This window comes from Brienomyrus brachyistius, chromosome 10 (genome assembly GCF_023856365.1).
Source record: "Brienomyrus brachyistius isolate T26 chromosome 10, BBRACH_0.4, whole genome shotgun sequence".
NCBI lineage: Eukaryota > Metazoa > Chordata > Actinopteri > Osteoglossiformes > Mormyridae > Brienomyrus > Brienomyrus brachyistius.
The window spans coordinates 22,139,814-22,158,648 of record NC_064542.1 but is presented as its reverse complement, the minus strand read 5'-3'; the positions used below and the strand labels follow the sequence as shown (position 1 = coordinate 22,158,648).

Sequence of the window (18,835 nt, the reverse complement as noted above, 5' to 3'; positions counted from 1 at the left end):
GACGAGCTGGAGGTGCCTCCCTCCTGACTCCCTCTCTGTTACTCCTCTCTCCTCCTGCTTCACTCCTCACCCATCTATGTTTTATTCATGGCTGTGCGGTTTGCGCTGCAGGATGAATCGTCCGGGTGATGCGGCTGCCTGCTGCTCCCGGCTTGAAAACGATCCCCCCCCCCCCCCCCACGACTCCCCTCCAGCCGTCAGGCCTCCTGAAGCGTTTTATCCAGGGAGTCGCTTAGTGGGGCCTTTCTTTGCCAGCGTGTCTCGTCAGCAGGACGCCGACTTCTTAGCCTGCTCCCCACAGCTCCGCGCAGCTCTTTATCGATCACGAGGGGGCTGGCTAGGTGTGGGGGCCTCCCCCCACCCCCCCATATTGACTGTGTGCTAATGGCCATGCACGCCGCTAATGCCTTTTATTACTCCTGCATCCCCTTCAAAGCAAGCAAAACAGTAATTCATCTCAAGAACGTCCATACCTTCTGCCCTTTCTTACCCAGGGAAAGCAATAGCGCCGTCTAGCTCCATAATCCAGGCAGGGTGCCATTGGCATCTCATGTTGCCGTCTCTCTTTTCTGCCTGCCCATACAGAACATCAGTCCCAGAATTCCTTGTGGTGGCACGACGCAGGTCGCACCGCCAATGACACTTTGAAGCTGGTGTCGTTAGCGGTAGCGTTTACCAGTACTCAAGCCATGCACTTATGTGACCCCCTTCTGGTTTGGGGGCCCCTTATTGGCTACAATGAGTCACTGTGCTGGGGGGGGGTCCCAGAGTAGCTTTTTTATTGGGGTCCTAGAAACTGCAAACCTGTCCCTGGTTGTTGAGCTTTGGAAAGCCAAATAAATGACACCATCGCCCCCAGACAGTTATGAGGCACAGCATATGATGGAGTCGATCGCACTGTAAGTGGGCTCTCCACTGGGGCGGCGCTGCCAGCCATGCCCGTTGTCCCGCAGGCAAATCCCCATCCTTCAAGGTCCGTGGGGGATTTTTCTCGCCTTTTTTCAAGCGCAGGAGCTGCACTGAGATTTCTGCCTGCCTATGACTCTGGGCTGCGGCTCTGTTCTGCTTTTTAATTTCCACGCTTCTAAATTTGGACGCTGGTCTCGGAGCAGCCGAGCTCCCACTGCAATAGTGGCATTTTCTCCCTTTTCACAGGGGTAAAGTGGGACCTTTGGGGGGGGGGGGGGGTGGGGTCTGGCTCTTAGGGTGGACTGAATAAGTGACCATCCAGATCTCAGGTTTTCACCCACCACCTTTTTTTACTAAAAAATCTTCAAAGTAACCCCCCCCCCCCCCCCCACAAGAAAATAAATTTGGTCATCCCAAACCAAACTGTCAGCCGCTGCCAGACGAGAGGGGTTTTTTATTTTATTTTATTTCTTTTAAGATGAGTCATCTTCGCCTCTAATGCACTGCAGAACCCAGTAAGAGGCAGTCGCTCTCCTCCACTGAAAAAAAGCCGTATTTTATTATTAAGAAATGAAGTGTAAGGATTTTCAAAGTGTCAGTGCAGGCTTTTAATGTCATCCTGCGCGGCTCTGCTGAGAGGCCAGGGCGCCCAAAGGCACTTCACGACGGGGGGGACTTTTAAAGGGGTCTGTTGATGGGGGTCACAATAAGCAGGACGGGTCGCTGCTTTGAGAGATATCAAAGTCCATTTTTATACTCAGCAATTGCCAGTTGCCAGGATTATTGTTTGCCATTGTTGGCATCCCATTAATCTTTTACTGAATATCGAGTGAACATCCTCTTCCATCTCCCTCCACCCTCCACGTGTCTGATTCTGTGATTTTAGGGCGTCAGTTTCACCGCTGAGCGTCCCATTGCCCATTTCAATGTAGGTAATCAAATTCAGTCAGCACCGCAACACCATAATAAATGTTTTACTCGAACCCTTAAAAGGCTCGTTTGCTAATTGCAGCGGCAGTAGACATCGCCGCTGCGTGCATTGCGAGCCGCTGCATGCATTGCGAGCCCGCATGAGATAATCCCCCCTCGGACCGCTATTTTTGCTGACTAGCGCTTTGAAAACCAAAACAACAATTGACGACACGCTTCAGCCTTTCCAGCTGGCTGAATATCACCACTAACTGCTATACCTTTTGTCTTTTTTCGCCTTTAACGACAGGGTAATTAAAGCGCAGGGGTGGCCGGGATCCAGGTTTCTAGCTGGGAGCCGGGCAGGGCTTTCTGGGTAGTGGGTGTGTCCCCACTCCGACAGCTCTGCAAGTCTGAGAGCCCAAATGCTAAAAATACCTTGACCACAAAACGCGAATCAATACGTGAGACATCGGGGCACGCAGGCAAAGTCGAACGTGAGAGGATTTCCGAGATTGGCATTGGCTGGCGGTGGGCGGGGCTACGGGTATGGGTGGAGGCTTATTTGCTTTCAGCCATCCTGATTGGTCCTCTCTCAGTGTATCCCAAAATTGCTAGTTAAAGTTATGTTATTTAAGAGGAATTAAAAAGTGAAATATGTAAACAATTATTTAAACAGTCAAGTCATTCAGGGTTGCAAAGTAGAGTTCAGAGGTTTCTGGGAATCATTCATCGATCCTCTTTTTTTTCAGAAGAATTTGAAGATTCTTTTCTAACCTCTGGGGTTGATCTGATCAGTTTGAACTCAGTCGAATTCAACACGTTATAATGACTAAGTAAAACTCTCTGGGGATCGGGGTTTAGGTGCCAGACTACCGGAACTTTCCCTTGTCACCCCATCCTCTCACTCAGACCTGTTTTCAGGGTATCTGTAGATTGTTCTGCTGTCATACTGCACACTGGAGAAGCGCCCCCTACTGTGTGCGGGAGGACGTGTCACTGATCCTCTCGTAGCTGATTCAGGAGGCTGAGTCTCAGGCAGCGTCTGCATGAAACGATCTGAGGTCTATTATGCAAATAAAAGGAGGGTATAAGCTAATAATACGCTATAAAAACACTGCAAGAAAACACTTATTATAATAAAGCCAGTTTCCACATGTAAAAGGAAGCCCCTTTTAATGAAGTGTTACATTGTGTTTCCATGGTGCCACCCACTGGCTGTGAAACCCCTGACCCAGGTTTAAACCCCTGGTGAACATGACCTCTTCTGCCCCATACCTCTGTGCCACCCCTCACCCTCCCAGCCTGGCCATGCAGATCAGCAGCCCCCCCGTACCATGACCCAGACCCCACCCACTTCATTTCTAGCTGAGTCCCCCACAGCACAGAGCTGACAGTGCTTGCGATGTCTCCAAATGCCCCTGTTCCCCATGCTGCCCCCTCGTGGGCCGGTTCAGCATGTGCTTTGTTTAATCCTTGCCTCTTCTGCCCCAGCAGACCAGCAAGGGCGACGCCCTGGCGAACCGCGTGCAGAACACGCTGGGGAACTACGACGAGATGAAGGAGCTCCTGACCAGCCACTCCAACCAGAGCCATCTGGTGGGCATCCCCAAGAGCTGTGTACCGCAGACGCCGGTGGAGAAGGCCGAGCAGCCTGGCTTCTTCCCTGAAGGTGCGCGGGGACGCCCAGGGCCTGTCCAGGCCGCATCCGGATCTATGCCTCCCCCAGGCCCCTCCTCTGCCTCCTCTACATCATCATCTTCCACGCCCAAGAAATCTCGTGCCACAGACTGGCACAGAGGGGGTGGGCAGGCGGCCCTGGGGGCCGGGCCCACTTGTGGGCGGGGCAAGCACGGGACCACCATCCACGAGCCAGCCCCGGCTCGCCATGAGGACCCATTCGTTCTCCAAGGCGACAGCCACAAGGGTGACTCTAGCCCGGCGACCTCCTCCTCGCATGGACGACGGCACGCGTCAGCAAAGGGGGCGCCGGTGGACACACCGTACAAAGAGCCCCCCCACGGCCGGTCTCCCGGGGATGTGGAGGTGGGCCCCCACGGCGTGGGCTCCCCCGTGGCCTCCACATCCCTGCTGCCCGGTGGCCTGGCCACGCCCACCTTCCCACAAGCCTTGCACAGCAAGCCCAGTGCGGTCCAACAGAAGCCCACAGCCTACGTGCGGCCCATGGACGGCCAGGACCAGCTGCCCATCGACTCGCCAGAGCTGAAGCCGCCCATGGAGATTGGGGATGGCTATGGCAATGCCACCTTCGGGGGCCTGGCGGACAGCAAGGCAGCTGGTAACGTCACCAAGGGCAAACTGCCGAAGCTGACGCTACCGCCGCCCGGGGAGGTAGGTGTGCCATGTGCTCGCCTTCCCATGCTTTGGGTTGGACCTGTGGTTGACACCATCTATGTGATCCTGTTGGTGGAAGGTGGATCCAGGCCGGCTGTACCGTGACTTGATGGACTTGATGGTACCTGTTAGAGTGCTCTGTGGTCATGCCGTGGCACCATCGCGGTTTTGTAACCATCGATTTGGAGCGTCCGGCCATTAGCCGAGCAGGCGGATGGGATTAACATCTGCCACGGCCACCCGTAGGCACGGCTGTTCAGAAAGAGAATCTTCCAGGGCTGCATATCTCATATTGAAGGATGTGGATAAACGTGTCCACAGCACAACCTTTAGATGAAAACCCCCTTTAACCCCTCACTGACACAGAAGCCTTCGTTTTGGGCCCAAATTAAGGTTCAACTGCACTTCTAGCCCTCGGGCCAAAGCTATGGGCCACCAGGTACGTGAACGTGAACTGAGTCCAGGGCTTTTTTGGGGGTGGAGAGCGGAGCAGCAGAGCCTGTTCCCAGCCCTGCAGAGGTGCCGCTCGCTGGGCCTCTGAAGCATTTATGCGACGCACCGTGCCAAGCCCCTGACAGAAGACATCTTTAATCCGTGGCGCCCTGCAGTTAAATGCTAATATATTAAGGGCACTGTAAGTGCTTTGAAAGAGGGATTAGAGGGAGACGTAGGCCGCGGCCGGGGGGGTCATTAGGCCGGCTCAGGGAGTCTGCTGGCGCAAACACAGCGTCACAGAGGTGGAGGATAACTGCACCCTCAGCATTCAGGTCGCGAGGGATAGGGAGTGACACAAAGAGGATCCTGGGATAGATTAGCCTGGCCTGGTTGAGATAAGGACTGAATCTGCTCGCCTTTGTTCTCTGCGGTCTTCTGAGGATGCCTGGCTCCTGGTCTGCTGACCTGCACCTGCCTTTAATATATGTCTTTTTTTAAAATATCACAGTTGATTATATTTCTGCTAGCTGACAGGCCAGCGGTGTTCCGTAGGAATGGGTGGGAATGCCACATGCTGTCAGTCACAGGCAGGGTTGGCCCTTATTGGTTAAGGCAGGAGGAGTATTGCATGTTAATCCCGCCCCAGAGGGCTTCACGGCGGATCTGATTGGGATGATCCCTCGGGGATGAGGATGGGCCCCAAGCTGTCACTAATAGTGGGATAACTGCAATGGGTCCTGGTGGTGGGGGGGGGGGGGGTAAAATATATTAGTGTATTTACACCTTTGTGTCTTTGCCTGTGTATGTATTTGTTGGAACCTGCTGCTCACGACTGGGACATGAAAAAACAAATCAGGGTTCGATGGGAGGTCTGACGGACAGAAAGCCCCCCAAGGTGAAACGTGAGCAAGTCCCGAGTGCCCCAAGGCGCCCACTGTAAGCCCGTCTAACGGCCTCAGAGGACACGGCCCGCTAAGGTCCATCAGACACGTTGGGAAGCGTCCTGCTATCACTGAGGGTATCAATCCGGCCAGGGGGGTGCATGCGACACTCACTGCAAACGGCCGCCGCAGGTCCATCACGGCAAATGCGAGCCACTGATAGTCAGATAACGCCATTGATCGGCCTCGGTGCCGGGCATTATGGGAGCTCTCCGTAACTAATCGCCTTATCGCTAGGCCCTTCCGGGACAGAGCCACAGCGGCGATGGGGCACATTAGATTAGCCGCTCTGTCGAGTGCAGACTGAAGGATGCGCCGAAAATGATCTTTTATTGCACGCTCTTCCTTTAAAGAGCCATTTTTAATCCTTTGATGGTGTTGTTTTGCGGGAGATCATAGCGGATATTTGCGTGGAGGGTAATCTCATTCCGTCCAAACGGTGGTTTAAATAGTCCATCCCAGACGGTGCACCCACTTTGATGTGGGCCTCAGTGGGCTTAGCACCAGCCGCCCCCCCCCCCGCCCCCCCCCCAGCCTGTGCAGCTTCTGACTGATGGATTTCTGCCTACCGAAGGTCAGCTGGAGTTCCTCGGCCGTGTTTCTGGAGGTAATTGAGCCGGTGTCGTTGACCCTGACCAGCGCCCTCGATGAAGTGGATGCCATACCCCGCCACCCCAAAAAAAAAAAAATTGTGTGTGTGTGGGGGGTTGCTGACCTCATGAGCCCCTATGGCACAAATGCTCACTTTCCCGAAGCAGACAGCACAGTATTTTTCGCACCAGGTGTGTGTGAAGACAGGGAAAGAACATTCTGGAATGAGCCTTACGTGGGGCTTGGCTCCGGTTTCAAATGCCTCCTGCCTGAGCCACATTTCCAGCGTCACTGCAGTTCCGTTTCTTCCGAAACGGCTTGGAGGATCTGCCCCAGAGTGAAACTATTTCACACACATTCGTCTTGGCAGACTGGTCATGTCTTTCAGAACGGTCCGTCTTGGCACATGTACATTTAATTTATTTAGCAGATGCTTTTATCCAGACCAATATACAGGGTCATACAGTCCCTTTAGCAACTGGAAGCTGAGAGTCTTGCTCAGGGGCCCAATGGTGAAGTCCCAGACCAGCTGTCTGTCTGGACGTGTATCATGTAAGGTAGTGTGGCCCTCAGATACCAGGAGGCCAGCGCAGAGCCTCCAGGACACCTGCTGGAGGTGTGTGAGATGTAGGAAGGTGGCTGGTGCATGTAGGGAGGGTGAGCAGGGGTCACGCTTTGGGCTGGGGGTGGGCCAGCTTCTGGGACTGGCTGGCTGTGTTCAGCAGCCTTTAATTTAGGATTTAGTCTTTTGAAAGGAATATGGTCGGGGTTACCACCCACAACCCTCCCTCCTTAGAAACTGAACCCCAAATGCCCCCCTCCCCCCTCCACACTCATGGAGTTCCTCCTCTGTCATGTCTCGTGATGATAACAGCAGTGGAAGCTGTGGTTAAGGCTTTATTTTCATGTAGCCTGTCCGTTTACCTCAGAGCTAAATTGGATTTCTGGGAGGGTCTGGGCATGTTGGCGGGGGGGGGGGCAGCAGAAATGCTGGGGGACTGAGACTGGGGTCTGATGCTCAGTTTGAAATGGGTCTCTGACCATGCTCTCACAGTCACAGTGCCGCTCACAGTCACAGTGCCGCTCATAGTCACAGTGCCGCTCACAGTCACAGTGCCGCTCACAGTCACAGTGCCTCTCACAGTCACAGTGGGCATCACTGCCAGCAAAGCATCTTGGCTCCCTTACGGATGGCCGAGAGTGAGTCAGAGCAGCTTCTGTGATCGGCCTAAGGAGGACCGGTTGTCTCACTAATGGGTGAGTCGTTTACAGGCTCGTCATCGGGGCAACAGAGGTGCCGTTAGGTACTGCCAAACACGCAAGCCGTCACATGGAGAAAGTCCTATGGGTGTTGCCACGGATACACCTCACGTTAAGCAGTCAGCGTCACCACGTGTCACTGCACATGTTAAGTGTGAAACACCTCGGCCCATTCGTCTTACAAGTATCCCGTTCACCGAGACAATACGGCAGTCATGCCTTTCATCCTTCAAGTACCAACATGTCCCTCTTCGCCCCAGAATCAGACCAGGGGCTTCCACAAATGGACTCTGTATTTATGCTTTGATCAATATCCTGTGTGTCTCACTGTCGTCGTAGATATCACTGTATATGAAGGTAGGAGTGTCCTCACCTTTAGTGGCATGAATGATGTGAGCCCATGTTCATGCTGTTATCCCACTGTGACCGGCTGATCGTTATTCTTAGTGCTTCTCCTCTGTTTCTCTGATCGTCCTTACAAGTTAAGAGTCCCCCATTCCTAAGGGAGGTCATTATCACAGGTGCGTCAGGCTGAGGATGACAATCCCCCATCTGTGTAACCACAGATAGAATCACAATAGATAGACAGATGTAGCGATAGATAGCAGGCAGTAGTCCCAGATCAGGCTGTGCTTTTTGGGATCTCGTTCAGATAGGCAAGGGCTGTCGCACCTTCGGCCGGCGGCTGGTGCGGGGGTGCGGCGTCCATCCCGCCAACGTGCCGCGTCCAGCTGGATCACCGCAGCACTGAGTGTTCTCCCCTCCATGCTGAGTTATTAGGAAGCTCCTTAATTCCAAGTAACAGCTGGTCTCATTTGCATAAATCCCATCACAATCTATTTGCCCAGGTTTCTTGTCAAACTGCAATAAAGAAAGATTGTGTAGGCCTGGGGCTAGAACCCACACAGGGTTCACCGGCACAGCCGGGAGGGTCGCTCTCTCCAGCCAGCACCTTCTGTCCAACCCAAACTCGGTTCGCCACACAGAAAATGCGTCCTGCTTTGGGTTTCCCCTGCTGGCTGATTCGCTATATTTTGAGTTGAAAACTGTTTGTAAGTTTTAGTCAAAAGCTAGAATCCTGATTAGATGTAACATATGAAGATCTAATGAAATCATTGCTGTTTCCATCCATCCATTTTCCAAACCGCTTATCCTATTGGGTTGCAGGGGGTCCGGAGCCTATCCCGGAAGCAATGGGCACAAGGCAGGGAACAACCCAGGATGGGGGATCAGCCAATCGCAGGGCACACTCACACACACACATGCACACCTACGGGCAATTTAGCAAGTCCAATTAGCCTGTTTTTTGGACTGTGGGGGGAAACCGGAGTACCCGGAGGAAACCCCACAACGACATGGGGAGAACATGCAAACTCCCAGGCGGAGACTCGAACCCGGATCCCAGAGATGTGAGGCAACAGTGCTAACCACTACACCACCATGCTGTTTGTAGAGTATATTTATATATCATAGATTAAAATTTATTAAATAAAGTTAATGAATTTCACTCATTTTGGAGGTTGGTGTCGGGATTGGCACTCCAGCTACCATAACAAAATTTCACAGAGCTTCGACAAAGCAGCCAGGACTCTTTTCTGCTCTCCGTGGGAGCAGCTCTGCTGCTGCCGCCCACAGGAAGGCTGCACACATCATGAAATGGATGGAGGGAAAGTCCTCTAGAGCTTCATCCCCAGAGGAGTTGAAACCGCTGGAGAGCTAATGGAATCGGTCCTGTTGGGGATCGGAGTTGGTTTGGTGCCAATGTGTTGCTTGCTGCAAGGCAGCACTCAGGTTTTAACCAGAGGGGATTCATCTGGGTAGGCATGTTTATCGTCTTGTGTCATGATGCCCATTTCCCCCCACTTTTGGAGAACCTTTGAAAGCTCAACATTTCAGTGGTGGCACTCTCTGAGGTATGCAGACTGGGGAGTGGCCAGTTCTCTGTAGGTGGGTACACCAATTATCAGTCTAGTCACCCTGATAGCTCCCATACTCAGGGAGTAGCTGTTTCTGAGGTGGATCGGCTCCTCCCGATGGTGTCTGATGTCACTCTTTTCAACGAGCGTATCATGAGACTCAGGCTAAGGCACTCTCTGGATGTCTTGTCTGTTGTCTCAGTGTCTACTCCAACTGTGATGAGTGATTTCTCGATGAGGGAGACATTTTACTCGCAACTTTGTTCGGTTGTTGATGCGTGCCCACGAGGTGACACTCCTCTGGTCATGGGTGGCTTCAATGCGACCACTGGCACTGAAGGGCTGGCTGTGAGGATTGTGTCAGTCCCCACGAGTCTGGTGACCATGGTGATGGTGGCAAAAGGTCAGGAGCTGCGAGTCGCTGGATCTTAGTTCCAGTTCTCTGAGCTGCTTTGTTGAATTTGGTACCAGTACTGGGGCAAAGGAAATAGATCATATTGTCATGGGCAGTTACTGGAGGCTCCTATAGAACTGCAGGGTCCAAGACTTCCCAAGACTTGTTGTTACTACTCTGAAGATTCATCTTAAGTCCAGAAGGCTTCCATCTACTAGGAGAATGAGGCTGGACCTGGCCAGACTCCAAGATGAAGCTCTTTCTAATGAGTTTGCATACAGTTTCTACGAGGACCTTACAGACTTGGGGAGACGACTCTCAGCTCTAATGTGTTGTGGAAGGTATTCCATGGCAAGGTAGCTGAGGGTTGTATCGATGTTGCCAGTGTTCCCAGAAGGCAGTGTTTCATCTTGAACAGCACCTTGAATATTGTTAAGAGGGGATCACACCACACAGCTTGATAGGAACTCCAGTCTGTACCAGGAATTGAGAAGGATAGCCGACAGGGCTTGTTAGAGAAATCTATGAGTAAGTTACACACCATCTATATTCTAGTAACCCACGTGTTACTCACATCTAAATTTGTTTCTCAGAGAGTTGCAGTCAAGGTGGGTGATGGAACTGTCCTTATGGATGACACTGCAGTTGCGACCTGTTGGGCTGGCTACTTTAAGCAGCTGTTTAAAGCTGATCCTCTGGCTAGCACATTGGGCATCTCTGGGTTCACAGTCTTTGAGGCTAATCCTCTGATTAGCTGTGAACCAATCTCAACGAGATTGCACAGATAGTGAACCAGCTGAGCGTAAGAAAGGCTGCAAGGATCTGTGGTATCCAGGTGAACTTGTACACACTGTTGGTAAGTCTCTCCACCTGGCATTGCAAGCCATCTTTGCTTCCATTTAGGACATGGGCATCATCCCAACTGACTGGAAAATGGAATTTGTTGTCACTATATGTAAAGAAGGGTGATCGCCTGGATTGTGGCAACTACAGAGGATAATACTGCTCTCGGTGCCAGGTAAGGCCCTTGCTCAGGTTATCCTCAGCAGGATCCGTGATCACTTGCTCGTGTACCACTTTTACACCTAAGAAATTTACTATCAATCGCCCCTTGGCACTGAGGGATCTCATTGAGCACAAGTCCGGATATCAGCAGAGCTTCTTTGCAGCCTTTATCATTATCATAATGCGTTCGAGCTGCCCTTTGGGACATCCTGGGACTTTACAGGATCCCCCCTAATTTTCTGGATGTCATAACCAGCCTGCACACTGGTACTGTGCGTGCTGTGCAGAGTGCATCAATCCCAGTTAATTCTGGGGTTCTTCAAAGGTGTACTGTCTCTACTACTCTGTTCAATGCTTGTGTGGAATGGGTGTTGGGCAGAATCGTGGGGTCCAATGGCTATGGGGTATCTTTTGGTGAAGACAGATTCACTGATCTTGACTTTGCTGATGATGCTGTGATCTTCATGGAGTCAATGGAGGCTCTGATCAGGGCTCTCCAGAGACTGAGTGAGGAGTCTGGGCTAGATAAAAACCAAAGATCCAGACCTTTAATGACCTCTTGGGCATAGCCATCAGCAGTGTATCTGTCTTCAGAAAGAATATTGACTGCATCAAGACGTTCACTTACCTCAGTAGCGACATTCATATCTCTGGTCACTCTTCCTATGTAACAGACTCATTGTGAGAGCACAGGGGGTCATGAGCTCACTGGAAAGGGGTGCGTGCTGCTCCTAATATCTTTGTAAGAGGATGAAAGAGTCCTGGTGCTCTCTGTCTTGCTGTATGGCTGAGATGAAGACTGGACTCCTTTCGTATTGTTTCTCTTTGGAGAATCCTTGGGTACCGCTGGTTTGACTTTGTGTCATATGAGCAGTTGTTTAGGGAGACTTAGATGAGGCACATTACCTGCATTGTGAGGGAGTATCTGTTATGGCACTATGACCATGTGGTGTGATTTCCTGAGGGTGATCTAGCCTGCAAGATTCTCATTGCTGAGGACTTGAGCAGCTGGACCAGGCCAGGGGACACCCACTTAACACCTGGCTGTGGCAGGTATACAGCTATTTCTGGAGGGTGGGACATGATGTCAGCCTGGGGGGGGGGGGTCACCAACCGGGATCCCGAGGTTTTATGTCATGTGGTGGGTGTGGAAACACAATGTACCAGTAGATGCTCCCTAGCCTGACCTGACATGAACTGAGTGAAAGCCACAAAGAAGCATAATCCCTGCTTGAGTACACAGTTGGTCAGTAGCAAGTGGCTGCTCTGACCTCCAGCTGCAGCATTCAACACACTTCCAGCTATGGGAAGTGTGTCACTGCAGAATGAGCAGTACAGTGTCATCAGTCCCCTGCCACTTCTCCCATGGGGAGGCGGGTCACTGCAAGGTCTGCTCTGGCTCCTCACAGCCTGGAGGGGATAGGGAGGTCTCCTGCCAACATACAATGGGTATGTGACGATGCTCTCTGATAGGTTGATATCTGAGGAATAAGCTGAAAGCTTTACTGTTCAACTTTTCCATGAGGCAAGTAAAATGCCGACCATCTGAATCTGCCGCCCCCAACTTCTGACATACACCTTTTTTTGCCTATACATACAACCTCACAGAGTTAAATGCAAACAGACTAACATCCTGTGTTATTACTGCCCCCGAAATGCAGTGGAGGGCCACGATGCATGCGCACAATGCTGTACCCCCCACTGGTCTGCCATGGCACAGTGCCCGTAACCTGCCGGTCAGAGGCTTGGTTCCTGTCTCACGGGGCTCGGGGGTACCAGCTGACGCCAAGCAGCACCACAAAGCGAAGGTGACCGCTCTGATTGCTTCACCATTCCCGAACGTCACATTAGCGCTGAGCAAGCGTATGGCCAAGCTCCAGCCGTTATATGCCCCGGAACCTTCTGGAAGGTGCTCATTTGTGTCGCCCTACAAGAAATCCTGAGCTGCAGGCACTTCAAACTAATGCACGACATGGTGCACAGGAAGGCTGGCGGCCTTTTCATTCATCCCAAGTGCAGGATACCCGCAGTTTCTCCTAATGAAATACCCACAATGCAGTTTGCAGGTATGTCAAGTGGGCTGTGACCAGATATGCTAATTTAATGCTGTAGTATTGCCGGTGATGGGGGGGGGGAGAGATATTGCAAGCACCTCACACCCAGTACACACATAAAAGCAGCTCAGAAGTCATTGAATTTATCACATGTAGCTGGCAGGGGTAGACAGAATCCATGGCTATCAGCTGTAAGAAGCCGCTTGTTTTCGCCTGTGCCTTGTTATTTGTCGGGGGGAGGAGTGGGGTACACAGCTAGTTAGGTAGAAGGGGATGGGGGAGTGGGTGTTCTACTTCACCACCCTGCCTGCAGGTGGCGCTGGGCTTACTTATCACCCCTGAGTCAGCTACTGATATCTGCTCACCACAGTATGTAAACATACCCTGTTAATCAGTTAATGTGCCCCTCAATTCCACATACACTTTGGCACACAGCTGTCACTGCCCCCCTCCCCATCACCCCCCCAGAGTTTACAGTGAGGGCCATCTTAAGACACTTCTCCTTAACACAGCTATTACGTTCCCCCCGCACCCCCCCACAGAGTTCAGTGTGAGATCTATCGTTAGACACTTCTCCTTAACACGGCTGTTAGTCCCCCGGAGAATTCAGGGTGAGGGCCATCGTTAGACGCTGCTTCTTAACACACCTATAACCCCCCCCCCCCCCCCCCCCCCGGAAAGTTCAAGGTGAAGTCCATCATTAGAGGCTGCTCCTCAACACGGCTGTTAAACCATCCCAGAGAGTTCAGGGTGTGGGCCATTGTTAGACAATGCTCCTTAACACGACTGCTGTGCACTCCTTATCCTTACTGTTTTCCCTCTGCGTCACATATTTTCAGGGGTGTAAAGACTGTCAGTGGTGTGTGTGTGTGTCTGTGTGTGTGTCTGTGTCTGTGTGTCTGTATATGTGTGTGTGTGTCTGTATGTGTGTGTGTGTCTGTGTGTCTGTATATGTGTGTGTGTGTCTGTATGTGTGTGTGTGTCTGTGTGTGTCTGTGTGTCAGTATGTGTGAGTATATCCCTGTGTGTCTGTATGTGTGTGTGTGTGTGTGTGTCTGTGTGTCTGCATGTGTGAGTATGTCCCTGTGTGTCTGTATGTGTCTGTGTGTCTGTATGTGTGTTTGTGTGTCTGTATGTGTGAGTATGTCCCTGTGTGTCTGTATGTGTGTGTGTGTCTGTATGTGTGTGTGTGTCTGTGTGTGTCTGTGTGTCAGTATGTGTGAGTATATCCCTGTGTGTCTGTATGTGTGTGTGTGTGTGTGTGTCTGTGTGTCTGCATGTGTGAGTATGTCCCTGTGTGTCTGTATGTGTCTGTGTGTCTGTATGTGTGTTTGTGTGTCTGTATGTGTGAGTATGTCCCTGTGTGTCTGTATGTGTGTGTGTGTGTGTGTCTGTATGTGTCTGTGTGTCTGTGTGTCTGTATGTGTGAGTATGTGTGAGTATATGTGAGTATGTCCCTGTGTGTCTGCATGTGTGTGTGTGTGTGTGTGTGTGTCTGTGTCTGTGTGTCTGCATGTGTGAGTATGTCCCTGTGTGTGTGGCTGTGTGTCTGTGTGTCTGTATGTGTGAGTATGTCCCTGTGTGTGTGTCTGTGTGTCTGTATGTGTGAGTATGTCCCTGTGTGTGTATCTGTGTGTCTGTATGTGTGAGTATATGTGAGTATGTCCCTGTGTGTCTGTATGTGTGTGTGTGTGTGTGTGTGTGTGTGTGTGTGTGTGTCTGTGTCTGTGTGTCTGCATGTGTGAGTATGTCCTTGTGTGTCTGTATGTGTGTGTGTGTCTGTGTGTCTGTATGTGTGAGTATGTGTGAGTATATGTGAGTATGTCCCTGTGTGTCCCAGTGCGTATCTTTGCTCGCATCCCTCATCGGACGTAAAACACTGATTGATGATGCTAATTATAGGGGCGTTGCTCTGTCTCCTCCACCATCTCGCCGGGTAAATGATGCATGCCCCCCCCAACCCCTACACCCATATATTCAAGGTGTCCCCCCCCACCATCCGGCTGCTGGCTGACTCCTTAATCATGGGTTTAAAAGTCAAGCTCGTGCTTCTGAGAAGCTGCAGGGTTGCATGTCCCATCATGTCACCCCAAGGATCGGGATCATGACGACACCTGATACATAAACTCCAATAACTACAGTGGGGGCTGGGCTCAAACCTCAGACACCTCCACTCCGCACATTTGGCATCAACTGAGAGTGAGACACTGTGACTCCGGGGTCATATGTATTTGTGTGCACCTTCCCGCCATTTGACGTTTATACTTGGTTAAAGGTGACAACTGAGGGTGCTACATCACCCCTGGGGTCCTCTAGTCCATCAGTAAAATGTAAGTCAGGTATTAAACTCCTCTTCATTATGTCAGCTCCTCCTGTCTACTGCGATGGACACGGATTGGTCAGTTCTGCAGTACTTACTCAACCAGAAATGGCAACATGCTGGACCAATGGGGATGGTGTGTGGCTCAGCAGGTTAGCCTGCTGTGCTTGTGATCGCTAGGTCACCAGTTCTAATCTCAGGAAAAGTCACGTCACTGGGCTGAAAGTGTCTGCTAAAGGACTAAAATGCAATGAATTAGCTGCTCAGTTGTAGTTGTGCCGGTCAGTTTTGTAGGACTGGAACAGAATACTGTCTCTTAGGAATTCATGGCAAGAAAGTACAACCTGTTTTACTCGGCAATACTCATGACTCAAGACATTCCCCTCATCCTTCTAACTCGTGATTGCGAGGGGGTTCTTTGTCCTGTCCCTGCCAGTTTCCCACCCACGAATGCTGTGGCTGCATACGGGGGGGATGCTATATCAAAACGAACTCGCGCAGAACTGTTCCCTCGAGGGATACTATCTACTGCAGCAGCTCCGATTGTGGGAAAATGCTTGGTCAGCCTCCTGGGGCAGTTTGCATGAATGAGCAGCGACCCCTTTGGTTCTTTTGGTGTAACTACACCTCGATGCCCTCCAGTGCCCCAACCCCCCCCACATAAACACACACAGACACACACACTCAACTGCCAAACTCTGTCAAGAGCTTATCCGCGCCCTGAGTCTTGGGGGGCCGTAGATAAGACACGGCAGTTATTCATTAGCCCACTCTGCTGATCTGTATGCTAATGTGACCTACCCTGCCACCCCCCCCCCCCCACAGAGTGTGTGCGCCTGTGTGTGAGGCAGGCCGAGATAGGGTTACCCACATTAAGACTCACACGTAAATTGCATTAGCTAATCAAAACACCAAGCGAGTGTTTGCTCTGCAAGATAAATTGTTTCAAGATTATACAATTTTTTTTCTTTTTCCTTGGCAAAGGATGAGTTATTTGAAGCTTCCGTTTGCATTAACCAATGATTGTTTGCCAGTTAATCATCCTAATTAATGGCAGAGGATTTACAATGTCCTCTGGCTCCGCCATGGATGTGTACAGTCGGCGTCCTTGCCCCAAAGCGCTTCTGAGCGTGCCTAGATAGAGAAAGAGTTTGAATGAGCGTGCCCAGATAGAGCAAACTCCTCTTCGCATGTCCAGATACAGAGAGCTCCACAGAGAGCATAGCCAAATTGAGAGAGAAATCCTCCGAGTGTGCCGAGGTCGAGAGAGAGCTCCTCTCAGCTTGCCCAGATCGAAAGTGAGTTCCTTTATGTGTGCCCAGATCAAGAGAGAGCACCTCTGAGCGTCACCAGATCGAGGGAGCTCCTCTGAGCATGCCCAGATCGAGAGAGCTCCTCTGAGCATGCCCAGATCGAGAGAGCTCCTCTGAGCATGCTCAGATTGAAAGCTCCTCAGAGTATGCTTAGACTGAGAGAGACCTCCTCTGAGCATGCCCAGATCGAGGGAGATCTCCTCTGAGCATGCCCAGATTGAGAGCTCCTCAGAGTGTGCTTAGATTGAGAGAGAACTCCTCTGAGCATGCCCAGAATGAGGGAGAGCTCCTCTGAGCATGCCCAGATCGAGGGAGAGCTCCTCTGAGCATGCCCAGATTGAGGGAGAGCTCCTCTGAGCATACCCAGAATGAGGGAGAGCTCCTCTGAGCATGCCCAGATCAAGGGAGAGCTCCTCTGAGCATGCCCAGATTAAGAGCTCGTCAGAGTGTGCTTAGATTGAGAGAGAGCTCCTCTGAGCATACCCAGAATGAGGGAGAGCTCCTCTGAGCACGCCCAGATCGAGTGAGAGCCCCTCTGAGCATGCCCAGATCGAGTGAGAACCCCTCTGAGCATGCCCAGATCGAGTGAGAGCCCCTCTGAGCATGCCCAGAAATAAAACAAAAAATGCATTAAACACATTCTGGAAGATGTTGTAGCATGGGTCCCACAAAAAACCCCAGATGGCTGTGCTGATGGTTGAAGAGGGATGGGACAAGTCCGTGGTGAATGGGAGGTATGATTAGAGGAGAATGGTCATACCTACTGCTGGAAACTGACAGAGCTGCAGGTTCCTGTTGCACCAGTGAGGGGAGGGGTAGGAATAGGATTACTGGGCAGGGATCAAACTGCCTGCCCCGGTGCACTCCAAGCAAACTTTAGAGAAGCAAAAAGAACAGGACCTGACATCAGACCCCTCCACAGATATCAGTCCTCACTCCTTTTAGATGCGAACATGGGATAAGGAAGGCAGCTTGTCCAGCAGGGTCAGGGTAGCTCAGGGATAAGCAGTTGACCAGAGGCTTCACACCCAGCTGATGTTCAGACTCGGGTGCATGCGGGGGCCAGTTTGTGGTTTCTGGGGCCCCACTTATAAAGCTACTTTGGGGCCCCAGTGTAGTGACTGTTTGTGGCCAACGGGAGGCCTCGCGCAAATGCATGGTTTGAATAGTGGTAAAGACCGCCACCGAACAGACAGCAGACAAGGAGTCCGACATGTGTCCATAGTGTGACCCCCCCCCCCCCCTCAGGTTACCTTACAACCCCCCGCCCCTCAGAATGTAGGGGAATGGGGAAGTTGTTATTGCCATAACGTCCGTCGTGTGATGGGTGAAACGGAATAAGACTGCGGCTAAGAGCTTCATTTCCGGGACACTCAGGCTATGCACTTGTTATTGGTAAAGAATGACAGCCATCATGCTGGGGGTGGGGGGATAAGTATCTCCCTGCATCAGGAGATCAGATAGCTCCCAGACTGCCTTCGTCAAATCATGGGATCGCCTTTGATATTGCACAGTGGGAGGGACAGTCATGTCAATACCTGGGGGACTCAGCTCACTGAGGGCGATTAAGCAACAGGTAAAAGGGTGGTGGGGGCAACAGGCCGGGGGGCGCAGCTTGTGGGAGGCGGAGCTGCCAGCAATGCTTCGCGAAAAGGCACCCCTTGTCCTTTGAGGTGTGCTGCGATAGGGGGGTCGCTTGAGCGTGCCAGGGGGGGATTCGCCTCAGTGATTTAAAGGGAGAAGGGCCCTCTTTCTGTCGTCCTGGTTCAAGTCCGGGACCACGGCTGGCATATCCGGCACCTGCCACTGTTTCACTTGAAGTTGTTGCTAAGGTGTCCAGGCCGACAAGGGCACAGTGATCTAGCCAGGAAGCAGGGTCCTGGATGAGGCCCGACAGGCCGCCCGCCAACACCAAGCCCGTCTGCACCAGAGGGTCAGTAAGCGCCAGTCGCCTTCGCAGGCCCAGCTTGGACACTGGCTGGTTCTGCCTTGGCAATGGGAACGCATTGTCTGGTGATGGGAAGGGGTTTCTGCGGTCTGAGGACTCCGGCAGCTCCAGATGGCGCTGGTGGCTGCCAGACACGATTGCTTGGCCTGGTATTGAACAGCAGCCAGTATGGAGCCCATACACTGAAACAAGCAGCAGCTGCTCCCACTTCCCCCGCCCTTTGACATATATATCAGGTAACGTCCGCTTCGTGCTCTGCTGCTCACCTTCCTGCCCTTTGGCATATATATTCAGTCATGTAGCTTTGCACTCACCTTCCTGCCCTTTGACATAATTATTCAGGCATGTAGCTTTGCACTCACCTTCCTGCCCTTTGACATAATTATTCAGTCATGTAGCTTTGCACTCACCTTCCTGCCCTTTGACATAATTATTCAGTCATGTAGCTTTGCACTCACCTTCCTGCCCTTTGACATAATTATTCA

The 18,835-nt window shown here is 51.8% G+C and overlaps 1 protein-coding gene across 5 annotated transcripts in view; it reads left to right on the top strand.

Moving 5' to 3' along the window:
• aff2 (AF4/FMR2 family, member 2) overlaps positions 1–18,835 on the top strand; it is a 115,078-nt gene that overhangs the window by 35,871 nt on the left and 60,372 nt on the right. For 3 of the 5 annotated variants that reach the window (XM_049028792.1, XM_049028789.1, XM_049028791.1), the window contains exon 3: positions 3,313–4,170. In XM_049028792.1, coding sequence (XP_048884749.1) covers positions 3,313–4,170 — 858 coding nt within the window. The remainder of the gene's footprint in view (positions 1–3,312; positions 4,171–18,835) is intronic. The other 2 variants (XM_049028793.1, XM_049028790.1) reach the window with 1 other exon arrangement.